Source organism: Balearica regulorum, chromosome 8 (assembly GCF_011004875.1).
Source record: "Balearica regulorum gibbericeps isolate bBalReg1 chromosome 8, bBalReg1.pri, whole genome shotgun sequence".
NCBI lineage: Eukaryota > Metazoa > Chordata > Aves > Gruiformes > Gruidae > Balearica > Balearica regulorum.
In genome coordinates, this window is record NC_046191.1 from 10,961,872 (window position 1) to 10,981,844 (window position 19,973).

At 38.9% G+C, this 19,973-nt stretch overlaps 1 protein-coding gene across 1 annotated transcript; it reads left to right on the forward strand.

Moving 5' to 3' along the window:
- Positions 1-1,437: 1,437 nt before the first annotated feature.
- On the forward strand, positions 1,438-14,551 carry LOC104630157 (riboflavin-binding protein). The gene is made up of 6 exons (XM_010299477.2): positions 1,438-1,502; positions 2,360-2,517; positions 3,238-3,337; positions 4,483-4,611; positions 10,223-10,334; positions 14,193-14,551. The coding sequence occupies exons 2-6, from the start codon at positions 2,379-2,381 to the stop codon at positions 14,427-14,429; spliced, it is 717 nt and encodes a 238-aa protein (XP_010297779.1). The 5' UTR covers positions 1,438-1,502; positions 2,360-2,378; the 3' UTR covers positions 14,430-14,551.
- The last annotated feature ends 5,422 nt before the right edge of the window (positions 14,552-19,973 follow it).

Below are 19,973 nucleotides of genomic sequence, written 5' to 3' on the forward strand. Positions count from 1 at the left end.
ACCTTTACCAGCGTGCATATATTTTATGCAAACTGAGCAGTAAGGCACAGAGCAGGTACTATTTCTGTGCTTTTTACCAGGCTGGCTAGCCCATCCACTCATCACAGTGTTGGAAATGAGTGTTCATATTATACAGTGGTCTTTGTTTTGTGAATACACAGCTCCAAGTGCCAAGCAGTATGCACGAATCTTTTACATTACAAATCAGCGAGGAGCTCCATTAATTTCAGCCAACACTAGGTGAAGCCACATGAGGTGAAGGAGTGGGTTATAAGCCATTAGACTTACTTCAGTTTCTCCTATAGTTACTTTATGCCTTTTTAAACTTGCCTTAATTAAATTCATTCTTTAAACTTGTCTTAATTAAATTCCTTCTGGAACATAAAAATCACTCAGTTTCCACTGATGTGGAAATGGCTCTTTTTAGGCCAGCAAGACTTTTGCCTTGAGGCATTTACTGGAGCTAGGATAGGAATCAGTGCTTATAGCTTATAGAGATTGTTTTATTATCATGCTCAGTGAGTTTGCTCAATGAGATTCATACTACACTTCCACTGTGCCAATGTTTGTTTTTTCAAGCAAAAAAGGTTTGTAAATAATGGCCCCAGAGTATTATCTGACAAACCAGTGTTCTGTTTTAAACACAAAACCAACAGATGCTACCTTCCTTACGCATCTAAATAATTGCAAGGTAGTGAGTTGTGCTGCTCTTTATTCACTGAGATTTGATCTATGAAAGTAAGTGCAACTATTTGTAATCACCATGTTGACCTTATGCAATGGTTTATGTTCAGATGCAGAATCCTCTTTGCAGAAAGCAGATCCCACAGTGAAATCCAATCAGGAATCACTGTCAATGGTACAAGCAACAGTTTCTTGTAGTGCTTGTGACACTGGTTGGAGAGTACACGTGAGGTAGGTAGAGCAAATGGCAGCAGCTTTTAAAGGGATCTTGTGAACAAAGAGCAGAGACCTGGGAATTGGGATTCTCTTCCAGAGGCTGCAGTAAAATCACTGTATAAGCCAAGGCAAGCCATCGTATCTATAGTCAAAATTAAGCCAGTCAGGCTATAATATATAGCATTGTTTTTAATGTCTCTAATTCAGTGAAGTCCTAATCTGTGATAAGAGCCCCATGAAATTGATGCAGAAATCAATTGAGTCATTAACAATAAAAGGAATCATTGAACAATCAGGTGGGGGGGTAGTTGTATTTGGTATACAGGAGAGCTGTTGTTTTGCTAATTCCTGCCTATGTTTGTACTTTCCACTTTATCATCTCGACGTTTGCAAGCAATAAAAGGGCATTATGTGCTGGTCATTGCATCTGCTTTTGAGATAAATCTATGTTAGCATTCCAAAGGGTCAAGGAACTCTTCCAGGGCAAACAAATTCTGCAGCACTGATGCCAGATGGTGTGTATATAAAGTGGAAAATAAGAAAAGCAATTCACTGTGTTCCTGTTCCAGGGAGAAGCATCATCCAAAAGGATAGCAAAAGAGGTGAGAAACTACTGAGAAATTGGAGAGACAGTTTTCTTCTTCTGTAACATGTTGTTTTCTTTATATCTAAAAAGTCTAGGTACATAGAGGAGCTGCAGTTGTTATTCAGGCAAAATTATTCAAAAAAGATAACAGAAATATTTAACTAAAGAATGAAGGGTTAAATTAATAACATGTATAAAGAATTATGCAGTGATTTATGTAACAGGTTCTAGATTTATCTATATAGCTCACTAATATGTAGTCTCTGTTTAGAGAAATTTTAGTCTCACAGACAAAACGTTTTTATCTTGCATTTTTGACCAAACTCTACAAAACAGGCAGAAAATAAAGGATCAGATTCTTAAGTATAAATTAGCATAGCCTCCACAAAACAAGTTATCAATGTAATTTATCCAGCTCAGGTCCTGACCACTACTAGCTCACTTGCAGCTGTATTAAATGTGTAATTTCCAAGTGTGCAAAACAACTCCGCAAGTTTTAGAACTAAGCAATCTGTTCTTCAAATCTAGTGAAGCAGAGGAATGTCTCTTGGAAGGGCTCAAAGATAAATTCAGGTCGGTGTAAGAATTTTAAAATAATTTTCTTAAATACTGAAAATTATAACATGTTTTCATAAATAGCTTGAACTATTGGTGGCTTTTAGCACTTGCCACCGAACCTCAAAAATATGTAGCAGAAGTGTTTAGATATAAGCAAAGAGAAAGGAAGAATGTGTGTCTTAATATTTAGGTGTGCATCTTTGCTGAGCATATTTTATTTGGTTATATATGTAGCTTTTTTAAGCAGTCCTTCCTTTTAAAGCTATAGCTTCTCCTGGAAATAAAGGATATAAATAAAGACTTCTCTCCACACAGGAAAAAGAACCAAACAATAATGCTGAGGTTTGCTGTCACCTTCTTTGCTGTCATAACATCATCTACCTGCCAAAAATACGGATGTCTGGAAGGGGACACCCACAAACTGAAGCCAAGTCCTGAACCAAATATGCATGAATGCACTCTGTACTCTAAATGTAAGAGTGGTTTAATTTTTGCCAAATACAGTCTAGAAGTTCAGCTTTGTACACACTAATTGTTTTGGCAGTTCCCTTAATTTCTCAGAAATATATAAGATGCGGTATATGTCGCATTTGAAAAGCTTCCTTCATTGGCATTTTACTGTATGCAACTCAAGAGTAAGATTCTGGCTCTTAACAAAGTCAACTGCAAAACTCTCATTGACTTCATTTATTATCTTCAAAAAATTATGATGCAGTTTCCTTTTCTTCTAGCTCTATCCACTTAAAAAAGTTTACAGCAAAGATTAATCTGGTTTATTGTGATTAAGTATAAAAATTAATTAATTGTAGCAGACACCAAATGGAAAAGGTTGAAATCAAAATTCTATAGTGGGCAAAGTACGGTATTTATTACATTTCTTCAACTCTCTTTTTATGTTTGGTAGCTTTCAAAGTTAGTATCCCTCAGGATATAACACCTGGCAGAACACTATAAAATTCTTGGGGCTCTCTGGGCACAACTTGAGAAAGCAGTGTTGACGCCAGTCCACCTCACTTAGCATTTACACTGTCACTTCCAAAACCAAAATATTAGAGCTTGAGTACATCTTCTAGTTCATGCTAAAAAACTTTATCATGTTATGGACCAAAACAGATTCATCTTACATTTTGAGTCTTCCAAGTACAGTATTAAAGAAAATCCTTATTGCAAGATCTCTGTTTCACTCCTAACAGCTTCCTGTTGCTATGCAAACTTCACAGAGCAATTGGCTCATTCCCCAGTAATTAAAGTAAACAACAGCTACTGGAACAGATGTGGGCAGCTCAGTAAATCGTAAGTCAGCTTTGATGTTGTCTGTGTCCTGGTTCAATAGATCTATGCTATAGCAGCCACACAGCTAATGGTAACTCCCCCTGCAGTTGCTGATGGACAGTCCCTAAGTTGCCCTAGAGATGATGCAACCCAGCCTAGTTCCCATCATCTTTTCTCTATACCTGACCAAAGTCTGGCTCTTCTTCTTCTCCTTTCACAAAAGCCCATGGATCCCTAAGTATATACTATTCGTGCAGAAGGATTTATGCCATTTTATCAAGAAAGGGTTATGTTTTTTCAAGTTTGCTTTCAGAAGAATCAGATCTAGCAATGCAAAGCAGTCATAAACCCACTGTAGGTAACAACCACACTGCACCTCTATAGCTCTCCACAGCAACCATCACATACCAGTGAGTGTGACCCTTAGTCAATTCAGACCAGGCTTCTTCCTTTGTTTAGAAAGCATATCAACTAGATTATTAAATCTCACAAACAAAACATGAAAGAGTCCAGAAATGCAACTTCTGAATATTTAGAATCAAAATTCCTGTAGTCCTGTGGGTTTTGTAACCATGAAGAATGTCTTCATAATTAAGATTTTTAGTACCCCTTTAGATGTTAGAGCTGTGAAACATGGCAAGTTATAGAAATAAAAGAATGAAAGTACAAAACAATTAAGCAAAAACAGATGTGCAAAATAACAGCTATTGCTTGCCACTCCCAGAAGAGCAGCAACAGTATGCGTTTTTAAGTAACTTCAGCTGGGCTGTGGGAAAATCTAAAGATTAGTGAAACCATGAGGCTACAGCATAGAAGAAGTTTGTACTATAGTTTTAAACTACATTTTATTATTGCCTGGAGTCATGCTTCCCAGGAAAACTCAAGGCCTCAAAGTTTACAGAAAGCTTACACAAATGGGGCTGAAATATGCATGGAAACATTTGTGCACTCTTCAGCTGGCTATGGTAATTGCACAGTCAGAGTCTGTACACAATGCCAAAGGAATGAGTTTGGAACCTAGACGTTAACAGGGTGAAAGGATGCTTTTCTATGTTTTTCTCCTCATCTGTAGTATTGCATCCACATCAAAGCAGGCCTAGAAAACTGAAGCTATAGCCTTGATGCTAAGAAACAGGCTTATTTGTGGCTTTTCTTACCCACCACAGCTGCGAAGATTTCACAAAGAAAATTGAGTGCTTTTACCGGTGTTCTCCACATGCTGCTCGCTGGATCCATCCCCACTACCCTGCTGCTATTCAGTCTGTTCCACTGTGTAAAAGCTTTTGTGATGACTGGTAGGTTCAGCTTTTTATCAAAGTATTGTTATTTCGCTTTAATATGCCTGTGTTACTCAGGTGTCGAGAAGCATGGATGGATGAAGCACAGATCTCCCAATCATGTGGCAGGAAGATTCAATGGTGGGGTACCACCTTTATGCCTTTTCACTTGTTTTTCCTCTTCATTTCTTGTTTGCCATCTCTACTTTTTCCTTTCCTAAGCTACTACTCCCAAAATAATAGACACAGGCTGAACACTGGATGGTCTGTCAGAGTTTAGTGACTCAGGGACAGCATGGCTCTGCTCTCCCCAAGGAAGCAGTGCAGGGGCACCAGAACTGCCTGATGTGACGGAGGAGCTCTCACCATGTTGACAGGCACTAACAGCGGTGAGGGCCTGCCCACCCTTTGACAAGCCCATGCCTGTGAGTTAGTATTTATGCAGTTAGCATTTTAAATATAAATACTTCATCATGATATGATACATTTCTTTTATATGTATAAAATGCACTACGAAATCATGAAAGCAGACACTTCCTGTATGATTTCAATTAATTCATATAACAAATTAGCTTAATTCCTTAATTTTTCACCCTTGGCTTTTTCTCTTCCCTTCCATCATCCCTCTCTCTAAAACCACTTCCAAAAGCCTGAATCTCTGAGAAACTTGCAGTCAAGTAATGCTAAAAACATTAATAGCAATGAGCAAGCATAACAGCATTTAATTTTGTTTCCCAAAATACAGCATCAGGGAATCACTTTTTTTTTTTTGAGTGCAAGACATGTAGTGGGACAACCCAGCATCTGTCTGTCCATACTCTTGGGGTAGGAGCATTATATCTGGGTGGGGTACTGAGATTTTTTCAGTGGTCCATATCCAGCATTTCTCTCTCCCTCCCTCCCTCCCTTCACTCCTCCCTTCCTCCTTCCCTGTTATGAGATGTTGGATCTTAAATAATGTCATATAAATCTCAGTCAGTACTGTATTAATGTATGTAACTACAGTAAATAGTCTGTATGGTTAAATTGGTGTGAAGCATAGTACAAACAGCATAGGCTGTGTTCACACTATAGGATTATAACTGCTAGCATCCCTTGAAAGTAATGAACCATGAATGTCTGAACCCCTTAGACTGCTCTGAAAATCGTGGAAAACTGATATGATTCTTCCAAAAATGTTATAAAAGACCTTTTTTTCGAAGCACAGAAAATACAGAACACACGGTAGCACATGGTCAGGTTCTCTTGCACTGCTCTGTACAGTGCTGTCCCTAGTGATTATGCAACTTGAATATTATTGACACATGGATCCATTTTCACTCTCATCTTCCCTCCAAGGGCAAAGTCATGTACGCAGTGCAGTATTTTGGTAGGACGCGTCTTTAATTATGTCTCCATTGCTTTGTGCCAGAGATGGAAACAAGCATAGTTTGGATTTGTAATGGAAGATAGTGAGAAGGGCTGACGTATTTCTTAGTTTCCCTAGAGTTTCCTCTAGTGATGAATTTTATTTCTGTGTTAGGAAACTCCATGTGCCTCAGGAACAGATTTGTCATGTGCAATCTTCCTTCCTAAATTTTTGGTAATCTTCTAAACTGATTCCAGATTATTGACCTCCTTGAAGATAAAGACTGAGACCTTGAATTTGCCTCAGTGATCAGAATCTCAAAGCTCAGAACCAAATATTATCAAAATTTGAAAGCATTTGGATATTAAAGCATTGGAGTTGCCAGTGAGCTTTAGAATAAATCTAACAGCCAAAGTGACAGAATACCAATATCTAAAACAAATGTATCCCAAAATAACTAGCCCACAAAGTCATCACCAAACTGCTATATCCAGTGAAAGTGTAAAGATGAAAGAAAATAAACCCTGTAAGTTTAGTTTGCTTGTATGAATTGGTTTAAGCCAGTCTTAGTATATATGAGAGTTATACCAAACTGTATATGGTGGGTCAATATTACATAGCAAAAGCATCAGTGTCCCCTGTGTATTGCCAGAACCTCCAGGTAAATAGCATATTTAACTTTTAAATAGCATATTTAGCTTTTGTTGTTGGAAAGTGTGTGTGTGTGTGATTGAGAGCTGCTGCACAGGAAAAACTGATCCTTTTCCAGCACAGAGTCTCCTGGCAGAGAGCAGGCGCTATTCTAAACAAATACTGAACAATGATCTGTTGCCCCTGTTGGCGTCACAGATGCCTGGCCTGAATCAAAAATGTAATAATGACCCATTACCGGGCACACTAGTCTGTGGGCCTGCCTAATGCCAATGTCAAACCCATTCCCTCACCCTGCTTAAGGCCTGAAGCTAGAAAAGAGCTTGGACAGAATTCCCACTCTTTCTGGTGATTTAAAGTAACATTTTTTCATGTTCTATTCACTGGAGTCCCTTTAGCGTGCCGTAGCATTGCTAGTGATGTGACCTACTTTTTCTACATGCCATGAGTGTGCCTGCTGCATAGTGTATGTCTTTGTGGCCAGAAATGTGCAGAGGATTCTGAATGAGCAATGACTTCATTTAAAAGAAATTCATCTGACTAGCTTGGAGCCTTCCTTTTCTTCCTATTGTCTTAGGATTCCTTGCTCCCACTAGTCCTAAAACTATTGCTTTTGAAAGAGCCTGATGTACAAGCCATTTTCTGATCCACCTGTGAAAGGGCATTGTGCCCTTTAAAAGACAAACAGCTAATTATAAAAAATGGAGAGGAGGAAAAAAAAAGCTGTAAAATAAAAATACCCAAAATATCCTGCCTGTTGTACATAGGGAACTAGTATGTTCAGGGGTGATATTTTAAGTATTTATGTTTATGTTTCTCACAAGTTTTAATTAATGTTTGAAGAAACCGCTTATGGGTTTCTGGACAGCAGAAATCAGACTTTTCATAAGTCATGATTTTTCATAAACTTAGCTTCATAATTACTTCCATTGGGATAAAGAAAACCTCGTAATAATAGAGTTCTGTCTTGCTACCTACTTATATAACAAGCCCCAGAGTCAGGCAATAATCATACTTAGGAAACATTTAACCTGACAATTCAATAGATAATAGTGAATAAAAATATAAATACTCTAATAAACATATTTAATTCAAATTCCTGAGGAACCTAGATGCATAGTATGAATACCCCAGTTCAGTAAAACTCTGAAATACATATTCATAATTTGAAAAGTATAACTGAAGGTGACACTAATTTCAAAAGAAGCAGTTCTGCCCTCTCCTAAGCCCCAAGGGCTGCTCATTCTTTCCCCTGCCCTGTCCCCACCCCTGTGCCAGCAGCACTGTCTGAGAGGCTGTGAAGCAATCCTGGTCTGGGAACCCATCTGGCTGAAAAATATTTAGCCAAATAAAAAAGGAAACCAAAAGAGAAGACTGTGGGAAGGGCACGACTGCTTTAAGTGAAAGTGCTAGTATTAGGCAGCTCACAGTAGATATTGATCGACTTTGCTGGAAAGCAATGAATTCAAATGCATGCATAAAGAACATGCCTACACAGCTTGAAAAATCAAGGGCTAATTGTTGAATCTGATGCTGGTATGTAGAGAGTTTATAGATGGTGATTAACAGAAAATTTGCATTGATGCTTCTAACTGGTGTGCCTTCTAGCAGGCAAAGTGACTAGTATTAGAGAAACAGCTGTCACTGAGGAGTTACCTCTGTGTGTGTTTCTCAGTCGGTACACACAGAAGCTAACAAACAACAAACTAATTATTCTTAGAGTCCCTAGTCCCAAATCCAGTCATGGTACAAACTGGTAGGATCTGCCTATTAGTGTCACATTATATTAATTTATCAAATTGCAGCCTGTTTCCAGCAGAGCCCTTACCTCTGACAGCAGATTCATAGATGAACACATTTAATGTCTCCTGCCCCAGACCTGTTTAGTCCAGGCTCTGGTTACCCTCCATCTGTTACTGCTCTTTCTCCCTCCACTCACTCTGTCCTTCTCCCACTACCAAGGAGAAGACACAGAAAAAAACTAGTGTTTTGGGAAGGTAGAAATTGTTTGTGATCACTACAATATGCAGGATTTTTTTCCCTAGTGTTCTGATCACTGTGTCAGAGTAGCCTTGAGAAACTGAACGTGTCAGAGATCAATAAGTCACCGAATCACAGGAAGAGCTTCTCATCTGGTCAGTCCTTCAGCAAAGATCTTGACTTTTGAAGACTGACTTCAATGTGAAAACAAGAGGCAGGAATATTTTAAACCTACTGTATAGTTTCTCTGTGCACTGCAAATATGTTTAAAATCACATCAGCCACCACCGCAATAAAAACTACTACAGGTAAGGTCCTATAGGATCTATACTGGTCTGAGCACTTGTAATCAGTACTTGTGCTTGTAATATGCAACACCTAGAACTCCTGATGCTGGCTGTGGCCTAATTTTCCAGGCACTGTGCAGTAAAGATTGCCTGTAGCACAAAAAGCCCAGAAAACCTACGTGAAGGTTCTGCAGATGTGCATGTTCTTACCTTTCTGCATGTGCAAATGTATTGCAATGTCTAGTTCCTGTAGTTCTGTGACCACGTGACAACCTCATATTTCACTTAAAAATGTAAGTCTGCAGCCCTCAGGATATCAAAGTAGTTTTGGAAACATGACCCTGAAGATTAAAAATGACAAACAGAAAATATTTCCAAAGGCATTAATTATAAATACCATGCTGAACTATGCTTTTTGAAAGCTGTGCCCCACTTTTGGCACTCTGTTACTGGTGTGAATAGTCCGCCTGAAGCCATTGAGACTAAATTTAAGTAGATGTTAACTGATTTGCAGAAAGTGATCTGTAAGAACGGTAAGAGCCAAAAAGTAGAACATAAAAAGAAGTAGAAGGACGGAAATTATGTAGAATAATGATAAATCATGAGATCTCTCATCACATAGACCAGCCAGTTGCGTACCATACTCATTCCAGGCCATTTACAGGCTTTTCTTTTTTTTTTTTACATTACCATTTGCAAGTTAAAAATAACTTAAAATTTAAAATTTTGGACCTTATACTCTACAAGACTGTTATCTTTCCTCCTTCATTTCAAGTTTAATTTCTCTGAAAACATAGATCTGAGGCTGACAGCCTATTACTTTTTATGATTTTGTTCTTTGTGGATTTTCCTTATTTTAGCAAACATTCCCCATAGCAATTCCCTGCCCAGGAAATATCATTCTTCCTTTCCCATATTAATTCATAAATACAAACTTTCCCCACATCTCCCTCAAGTGACAGTTCACTTTTAGCGTACCTGTGCTGTCACAATATTGAACATCAGCATTCACGAAACTCCCTCCCACACAGTATTTCCTCCACTCAGTAACATAAGCAAACACAACCCAGCAGAAAACACTCCATGAATGTTTGTCCTCAGAACATGAGCCCTTTACTTAAGTCTGTGAGTATAAAATGTAGAGAGTGAACTGTTTGATTTTCATGGGGATTTAGGTCTTCCTGGCCAGCTCAAAGTTTATGTACGTGTCAAGCTAAGATAATGTGCACATTTCTTGAAGATCTGTTGCTAAGCTGTGCAACTATACAACATTACTAGCATAGCCCATGAGTTGAGTTGAATCTGAGTCCACTGAAAAAAAGTGAGAGAAATAACTGTATCTTCCACACTATTTTCCATGAAGGTATGAAGCCTGCAAAGCTGATTCCATATGCATTCATAACTGGCTGACGGACTGGGAATGGGATGAAAGTGGAGAAAACCACTGTAAGAATAAATGTATTCCATACAGTGAGGTAAGAGAACCTGATCAACTGGAGCAGAATATACATTTTAAAACATTTATATTTATGTAGATTGCTTATTCTAAGTATATATACATTTAATCACTATTCCTACCACTTGTGAAACAAAAGTAAAAGTTCAAGCAGCACTGATATTATAACCACAGTGGGGCTTAGAAAGTAAAATCTCAATGAACTTTGTTCATACAACAAAGACACTGAGATGCATTTTATAAGGTTCCTTACATAATCTGGGGTTTTACACACCTCTGTCTTTTTAAATTGGGACCTAAGTTCCCAGATCGTTAAGGACTTTTTACGGTTTTCTTGCCTATTAGGCATCTTTGCCCTTTTCTCTATTATGATCAAGTACTCCATCCTCCAAACCCCTAAGTACTGACATTCTTCTAATTGCCTCCCTTTTCTTCTCCATAGATCTATCCTATCTCTGATGTGTGTTCTCCATTGTCTGGCAATGACTAGGCAGTGTTAACTTTGTTCTGTATCACTCTGATGGTTAAAGAGCAGCACTGACAAGATTTCTGAGAGCTCATCCCATCTTTCTGAGAAGGTTTAATGGTTGCGGTAACTAATTTTATGAGCAAAAGTGTATAAAATGAGAACTGATAAGACTTATAAGAGCAAGGTTGGCTGGAACCTGATCTACAAAGCTTTCAAGAGTCAGGTAGGATTTTCTTTAGTGACTTAAGTAAGTTTAGCATCAGGGCAATATAATAGCTCAAAACTGATACACTTACTTGAATATTTTTAACAGTTGAACTTCACTGAGTCCATGAAAACTGCACAAATTGCAGAAGTAAACAAAATTTAAGTGTAATGCTTAGGGACTCATAGTAAGGCTTGCAGAGATCCCAGATTCATTGTTTTGAATTCAGTTCACATGCAGGTACTTCCAGAGGTCAGTTCAGCAACTGATATAAGTGGAAGTCACAGTCCAGTTAGTGCAGGATTGCTGTCTGCCTTGCAAAAGTCACACTAATCAGCAGGCTCAGGAAGGTGGCCAAAAAACAAATGGGCTGCGGAAACTTACAGCTTAGTTTCCCAGATGTGCTAAATCATCAGTAGTTCCAGACGAAGTGAAAAATCTCCGTAAATAATCTCCAGTCTCTGTTCAAACTGTCCCTGGTCCAGAGATAGGAGGTTTTAACCTTGAATTTCCTTATACTTATTTCTTAAAGAAAATATACCATCTGCAGGGAAAAACATGCAGCAAATCCAGAGGTCTTATCACTTGAAGCCAGGCACAGCTATTCCTAAACTAAATGGAACCACACCCTAAACTGCCCATGTTTTTCACCAAAAATAGGCTTGCATGGTAAGTAAGAATAAAGATGAAGTTTCTTCAGAGAAATTAAAAAAACACATTTCCCATGTGAAAACTACATGATATACACTAGACTTGCTTGGTTTGGATTCAACTTATGGGAAAGCAAGTTACTGTTACCCAGAAGCACAAAGGGTTTTCCAATGTCAGAGCACTGTGGACAGATGCTTACTTTCTTTTGATGCCCTCAGCTCATACAGAAGAGCAATCAGCAGCCCTACATTTGACATATGCAAGAAGTTTTAAGGACTATTTGGAACAAATGCTGAATATTAAGAATGCACAATGGATCGTAGCCAGTTTTAGCCTGGCTAAAATGAGGCGTGTTTTGTCATTGTTCTCCCAGCTGAGTGCTCCCCAAGCAATGTTAATGCACAGACTGGAACATTTTCCAAGAAGCTGAAGAATCAGAATCCTTTGCAGTAATTTAGGGACATGTTTGGCAAATGAGCTGTGTGCACTGTTTGTTTGCTGCACCATTCTGTCTGTGCTCTGATCTTTAAGCAGAGTTAGAAGGAAAGTCAAAATAAAATTACCAATTTAGCAAGTAGAAGAGCATGAATACGTTACAGAACCTGTAGGAAAGAACAATGGGATGTAGCCATGTCTCTTACGTACAGAGCTAAGAAAACCCACATGACAGCTTTTAATACTTTTTGGAATGATTAGGTAAAAGCAGGTAGAAATCCAGGAACTGTACAGCAGCTGGAAGAAAATGTCTAATGCTATTTAAAAGCACAGGAATAGTGGGAAAGAAACAGCTAAGATCTGCCTGCCCTGAGAACACAAGGAGAGAACCAGATACTGCAACCTTTCAATTTCTGACCTTGCATTGCTCTCAGTGCACCAGCCAACCTCCACACTTCTCCAGCAACTGCAGCATCCATGGAGTGAGCCCTGCATAGAGATGGTGTGAACTGAAAAGCTATTTTGCAGAGGCTTTGGGGCTATTTGGAATGGAGTCTTTATTATTCACAAAGGATAGATTTCTAAGGCAAAAGCGATGATTACGATTTCTTCTCATCTGCCTTCCTGCACAGTATAGGTCAACACAGTTTTGCATGCAGGGAGAGAGAGAGACATCTCACAAGAAGAACTTGTGGAAAATAAGTGGAGTAGAAGCAGCTGCAGGACTACAGATGCCAAGTCCCACTTCCACATAATAGACTTAAATCTGTAATCATTTAACTTTTTCCACACAGAGAAGCTTCCGTGCAGAAATCTCCCAACCACAAAGCCAGGGCACCTTCTATGAGATTCACAGTGTCAGATTTTTATATGAGCTGGTGATGACAGTAAACCAGCACACCACCCAGAAATTACAGCACTAAGAGAAACACTGTAGGATTAAGGAATCAGCATCATATGCAAGGACTACTTGTACTACTGCAGTTGAAACACACCTTTCTTCAGAGAGATGCTCTTGACATGGTCAAGGTGAATCAGTCAGTAATGGAACCCAGCAGCTCTGCTGCCTGATCTGCTGTTTCAGTCATTAACTCTCCCACTCCTTAATTCCCAAGGCTTCTACTCCTGACATCACTCCAAGCCTTGACTTCATTCTTAGCTTTGCTTCTGAGAATACCTAAAGCTTCCTTTACAGAAACAGAAAAGATTGAACTTCAACCACAAACACATGGGAGCAATGCAGGCAAGATAAAGTGTATATCCTGCCCACTCAGTAGCTGGACCTGATAACTCCTGAGCTAATACTCTTTAAGCAAACTCAAGCTGGGCAGACAGGAGGTTGTCACAATGTGAGCTTGGCAAGCAAAAAATATCTTTGTTTTGTGATTGCACAGGTCCTGTGGCAGAGAGGCCTTACAAAATGATGTAGTATCAAGAATCAGACAGATTCCCTTGCAGAGAGTGCAAGAAGATGCAGTTTATAATTTCTTGAGCCAGAAAGGCCATTGCACCACTGGACACAGCACTTCAGAAGACTGAAGAAACCTTTTCTTCAAGCAGTTTCTAAGTTATATCCCTTATCTTTGTGAGGTCCCGTCCGGTCATGACATACACTGCGGCAGGCACAGCGAGATCCCACGGAGCTGTGACTCCACTGGTCTGTCTCCAGCCTGTAGATATAAAGATTCCTGTATTCAAAACACTCAGTCTGGTGCTTTCAGCACTACTCGGATCCTGAGACACGTCAGAGTGCCCTGACATGCTACAAGTTGTACTAGCTCTCACACACAGCTTTGGTCTGTCAGACACAGAAAGCTAGCTGGGCTGTCAGGCGCAGGGTGGAAACAAAGGGCTGGCTGTTGATCACTTTGCATGTTGTGTAATTACTTGCTCTCACAACACACAAATATCTTTTGCCAGTGGTGGGACCGGATAACATTTTACGATGTCTCAGAAGTGGTGAAGCATGGCATGCAGCAACACAGTGGATGACTGCAGACTGTTTTTTTATAATCTAATATCAATTTTTTAAAAGTGATAAATGTTTATAGATTTGATACAAATCAATTTTAACTCATTTTTAAATGTAATTGATGCATTTCTTATTTGACACACAGATGTATGCAAACGGGATTGACATGTGCCAGAATATGTGGGGGGAGTCATTTAAGGTGAGCGAATCCTCCTGCCTCTGCTTGCAAATGAATGAGAAGGACATGATGGCAATGAAGTATCTCCTCTCCGAAAGCTCAGAGGAAAGTTCCAGCATCAGCAGCAGCGAGGAGCATGCCTGCCAAAAGAAACTCCTGAAGTTTGAGAAACTGAAAGGAGAGGAAGGGGAACAGACAAGATAAATGCTGGTGGATGTATGTCAGGACAAGAGAAATTGTTGTGGAGGCTGGACTCAGGGCATCATGCCAGCCTGCTTTATCCCTTACTTCCTAGAACACAATAAATCAATGGCTGGTTATATTAATCTTTCTCTGGTGTTTTTGCATCTGCATCAGAAAGCTCCCAGACAGGTTAGCACAGGTGTAATCTTGTGACTTGAACTGAACAGCTAGAAGCCTGAAGGTAACATCTAGAGGTTGACTTTCAAAGAGGAGAGGCACAGGCAGCTCCTGCTGACTTAAGGTGGAACACTGAGAACTAGAGACTTCTGGTAGGCCATGCCACTAACACACCAAATCTTCAACCCAAACCCTTCATTAGCATAGGCACACAGCACTCCCGGCACGAGTTCCTGTGTGCCAGGCTCTGCTCAGATAAAGAAATATGGTCCAGGCAGAAACAGGTCAGTGAGCCTGGCTACTGACCACTGAAAATTTATTTATGTTGTATCTCAAAAACATATTTGCAAAACAGGGGATTGTGGTGTACTAGATAAATCCCTGGATCCATATATATACAGTATGCACGGTCTGTTGCACTGGGCTTTTACCTTATACAACAGCAGCACCAGTCTCCTACAATATGAATTTGAAGCATAATTTTGAGTCCAATTAATCCCACCGAATGATTCCAAACAGAATGATCTCTGACAAATGGAAGTGTCAGGGAAGACCCTAATTACATTTCTCCCATCAGTAATTCTGTTTCCCAGCATCACTGTTACGGTCAAAGTAAAACCAAAATCTGCACCATCCCAGAGGGACATATCAGGTAAGAATGAATGAAAGCCTGCTTTCACTTAGGCATCCATACTCCCTCTGTTATCACGGTAGAGCGGATAGGTCTGTGCCATTCTGTACAGCCTTTCATAGTGGTATCACCAGGGAAAACATAAGAAGGATTTAATTTGGGGGGTCAGATTACCAAATTGTGAAAATTCTCAGTGTTTGCTGTGGAGCTAGCCACCTTACATCACTTAAGGATCTGGCCCACAGTTAAAACTGACTTGGCGCATCCTGGTAAACTAGGAGAATCTTAGGAATTCAGCACACTTTCTTCACTGGGCTGTTTATTTATTGAATGTTTTCACACAGCTGCAATAGAATTGCTAGACCCATTAGGTCATGCTCTGCTTCCAACAAGATTCTCAGTGTATTTAACAATGGGCTAATTCCTACCAGCACTGTAATAGTTTTTAGAATGATATTTTGCTACATCTGTATTTTATGCTAACTCAATTTGTCTGATGTAGTGTTTAAAAAGAAAGAACAAAAATTTGGTCTTCTGTAAAGTTCTGACATTGTTTTTTCCTCTATTTCACTAACTCTGTCCTGTCCTGTCTTTCTTTATTGCACCTGAATCACAGTGGAAATTTTCCTGCTTTTTATTTTGCTGTGGTCAGAATTCAAGAATGAATTATCCCCTCTCACTGCCATAACACCAACTTTTTCTGTATCACCATGGCCAAAGATTTCCTTCATGTTCTTTGTTAAATACAGCACAATTGTTTCTGCCTGTCTCTCTGCTCTTTTTCTTCCCATTCCACTTTATTCTCTTTGCTCTGGCTACACTACTCTTGAAACCACACTCAACAAACAATTCTTCCATGCTTAGTTTCAGGATGACCCATGACACTGGTTGTTGCATGCTCTTGAACAGCACTGGATCCTACAGCAGTGAAGGGACCAAGACCATTTAGCTCCTATTCATAACTTTCCCACTGACTCATGATGTACCATTTAAGCAAACCATTTAACTCTTTTGTGACCCCAATAATTTTTCAGAGCTACCATATTTCCTCTAGGTCATCTCTTTTCTAAGCCAAAAAGTCAAGAACTACTCAGTTGTCCCTAGCATAGAAATTGTCCCATACCTCTTGGTCATTCTTTCATTGATCCAAATATGTTTTATTCAAATATAAGTTATCATCCAGAAAGACTTTCAGTCTTGATTTAAAACTCCAAATAATGCAGAATTCTCCAATGCACCTGATAATTTGTTTCTTCAGTAGTAAAGATTATCCCATATTTAACATTTGTTGTTTCAGCTTTCAGCCACTCATTTTTGCTAAAGCCTGTTGCCTGTTGTATTAAAGAGTTCTTCAGGATTCATCATTGCTTTTCTGCTTAGCAGCATATACACTGGATCAAACAGCTTCTTAGCAATTAGCTCCATCTTAGGTTTATTTAGTTCACATATGTCATTATAAAACATTCCCTCTCTCCTTAAATCATACTTACGGTTCTTCCATGCACCTTCTCCAGTCATGAATATCCTCTCCAAATTGTACAAATTAAAGCTGTACTCCATGGCAGTGTTAAGGGTGACCTACAGAGAGAGCACCATGTCCCTGCCTCTCTACGCACTTCTCCCTAATTGCACTCCCATGTCTACCAGAGCACCGTTCTGATTATTTTCATGCCTCCAGTGTCCATGTGTTACAATTCCTCATTTTTTCTTGACATTACTCTTTTCCACTATACAGCTCCCTGGTCCCAGAGGTGTGAGCTGTGATCTTAGCTCTCAGGCTTATTGCTTTGAACTTGGTTGTTTTACAAAACTTTCATGTGCATATATCAACCTTCCTAAGCCACTGTTCACTCTGTCTAGCTGCTTTATACTCACAGTGATTTTCATCTTAGACAATCTCTGTGTCACTCAGAAATGCTATCAGTGGTGATTTTATGTTTACAAAAAAGCTAGGATAACTCAGATAAGGCAAAATTAAAAATAACACAAATCACTAAATATCAGACTATGACAATACAGTGTGAAGGTGAATCAGGGAAAAGAAAGATCCAAGTTACTGATGATTGCAGACATCCCCAGCTAATGCTGACCTGATTTGGTAAGTGCCTGCTATACATCACAGCTCAAAAGCACATGCCCTGCTTCTGGACCCACGCTGGCCCAGACAACTGAAATGTCTCTGTATTTAGTGACACTAGACTCAACTAAGATCTTTATCAAAATGTCACAATGGTAGATTAAATGTTTTGTGAAATTTGTTGTGAAATATGTTCCCACACTAATCTGTAGGAAACAGACTTACAACCTTTATCACTAAATTAAATTGGATTTATCAACAAGATAATGTTGATAAAAATTATTGCCAATTATTGACTTATTTACTACCTGGCTAAGTATTAGCTTTTGTACTGTGCTACTTGGGACTAGTGTCACATTAACCGTAACACAGCTAGTTGGGTCATCCTGCTTGCTCTATTTATTTAATTTTCTTTCCTTAAACATTCATACAATACTATGAGTCATCTGAAATTTCACTGAAATGCCAGGACTTATTACAAATAAGATCTCTCTTGACAGTTCTGTTAGAGCTCTTTAGTACAGGTTATCTGAGCCTGCTGCTTTAAAATTACTAATTTACTTATGATGATGAGCCTCATCTTTAATTACTTGCAGACTAAAAAGGATTTCATCATCCTTTTGTAATACAAATACTTTATCCAGCATATATTTCCATACTAAGCATTATTAACAAAACTTCTCTACTGTATCTTGTGCCATTGCAAGGCTTTCTCCGTCAGGTTACTCAGTTGTTTTGCCTTCAGTTTAGTTGTGCCAGCCACAATTTCCTCTAGTACCTTTAGAGTCCTCACTCTAATTTTTTAGTTCATAATTCTCCATGGATATTGATTGCAGTATAGCTTCCTTTTTAAAAAATAATAAGCATCAGTGATGATGACATTTTCAACTTCTGTTGCATTTTTCATGTGCAGGTTTCACTCAGAGCATTTTATAAACATTCATTAATCTTCAAAATATACCTGAGAGGAAAATAAGTAGTGAGAAGCAAACTGAGTCAGTGGGAGAGAGTCAGTAAGAGTCTTATCTGATCATTGCAAGTATTGCAGAACTAGGACTAGCACAGACAAGTTCTGTTTCAGAGCCTTATTTCACATTGCAAATGGAATTGTGCATTGTAAGGTGATCCTTGGAGAAAAGTTATTATGCAAAAAATATAAAAGAGATTTTATGAAATAAAATATTGCAAAAACCTGAGCATCCAAAAAATAGAACAAGCTATTAAATAATGCATTTCCATGCACCTTGAAGGATAACGAAATTATAAAAATAATAATTGTTAGATTATTTAAGACAAATAATGTCAAAACAGGATAATTTCTCTTGCTGAGAAACAATGAGCCTGCGGAAAAAGGGAAAGCTGTAGATGAGATATGGCTTTTTAAGGGTTTTGACAACATTTGCTGTAACATTCTGATAAGCAAACTGAGAAAACCAAAGTGCAAACGAAATCACCATAACATGGGTACACAACTGGTTAAAAAATATATTAAAATATTACTATGAGCATGTTGTCATTAATCTCAGACAAGTCTTCTGTTAGGAATCCTAAAGGGTCTGTTCTGATTCCAGTCAACGCTTTTGTTTACTCAGACAATGAAGCAGAGATTTTGCAAGCAATTTGCAGGACAAGATTAAAGTAAAAAGGATCTTTCTAACCAGAGAACTAGTCCAAGTCCCCAAAGGTGAAGAGTTCTGAAAAGGGAGATGAAAAATGCTTGCACTGAGAAAAGGTAAATCAAGGAAAACATTCAACCACGGAAATACATAGCAAGGGAACGGCAGACCTATGCCATTTACGGTTGAAATGTTACACTGCAGAAGTTTTAATCTTTTAACGCTTCAGTGTATGCAGAGCCCTGGATGTCCTGACTCACACAACAAGCAGATGCAGGACCTGTAAAAATCCTTCTAACAGTTACTCATGGAGTTCGTGATGTATCTATCTCACATTCCACTGAGGCGCTACTTCTGGAATGACCCCACTGCACACACAGGCTGTGGAATGTGGTGGGTATCAGGCAGAGTTTAACTCTATCCATCTTCTCAATGAAATCAGCTCACAAGCTCTGTCAATGAGAGGGCAATACCTTCTAGGAGTGCAAACATGCTCCTGGTATGTATCTAATGACTATATAAAATAAAGGCAATAAGATTAGCTGAATTTATGCACATTTTCTGGTTATTTTTCTTCCTTTTTTCTGTTCAAAATGTTTGCATAACTAGGAGTTATTTAAAAAAAAGTCGTATGCTCTAGACAGCTCATGAGTCTGTTGTGTGTTTGCTCTGCTTTATTATCCAAGGCAACATGGTGATTTAGACAAGAGTTAAGTAAAGAGTGCAAAAAGCATTAGGATTTGGATTACACTTTGAAACATTGCCAAACTTTACTAATGGCAAGACTAAAAGTCCCACGTGCCTGAAGACTGATAATTCTCAAGCACAACTCATTTTTCCTTCTGGCAAAAAAAGACTTGCACCTTTGATAAAGTCACCTTAGCAAGCAGGTCTAATTCAGTGTGAAGCTATGACAACTCTAGACAACAGTGGAAAAAAGAGCCAAGCTATGAAATCAATCATCTACTTCAGGTAAGTGTGAGGATACAGTGAGGATCATACCCCAACAATCTGGCAACTTCCAGCATCTCCAAGAAAAAGGTGCAGTGATCCCCTGCTACTGA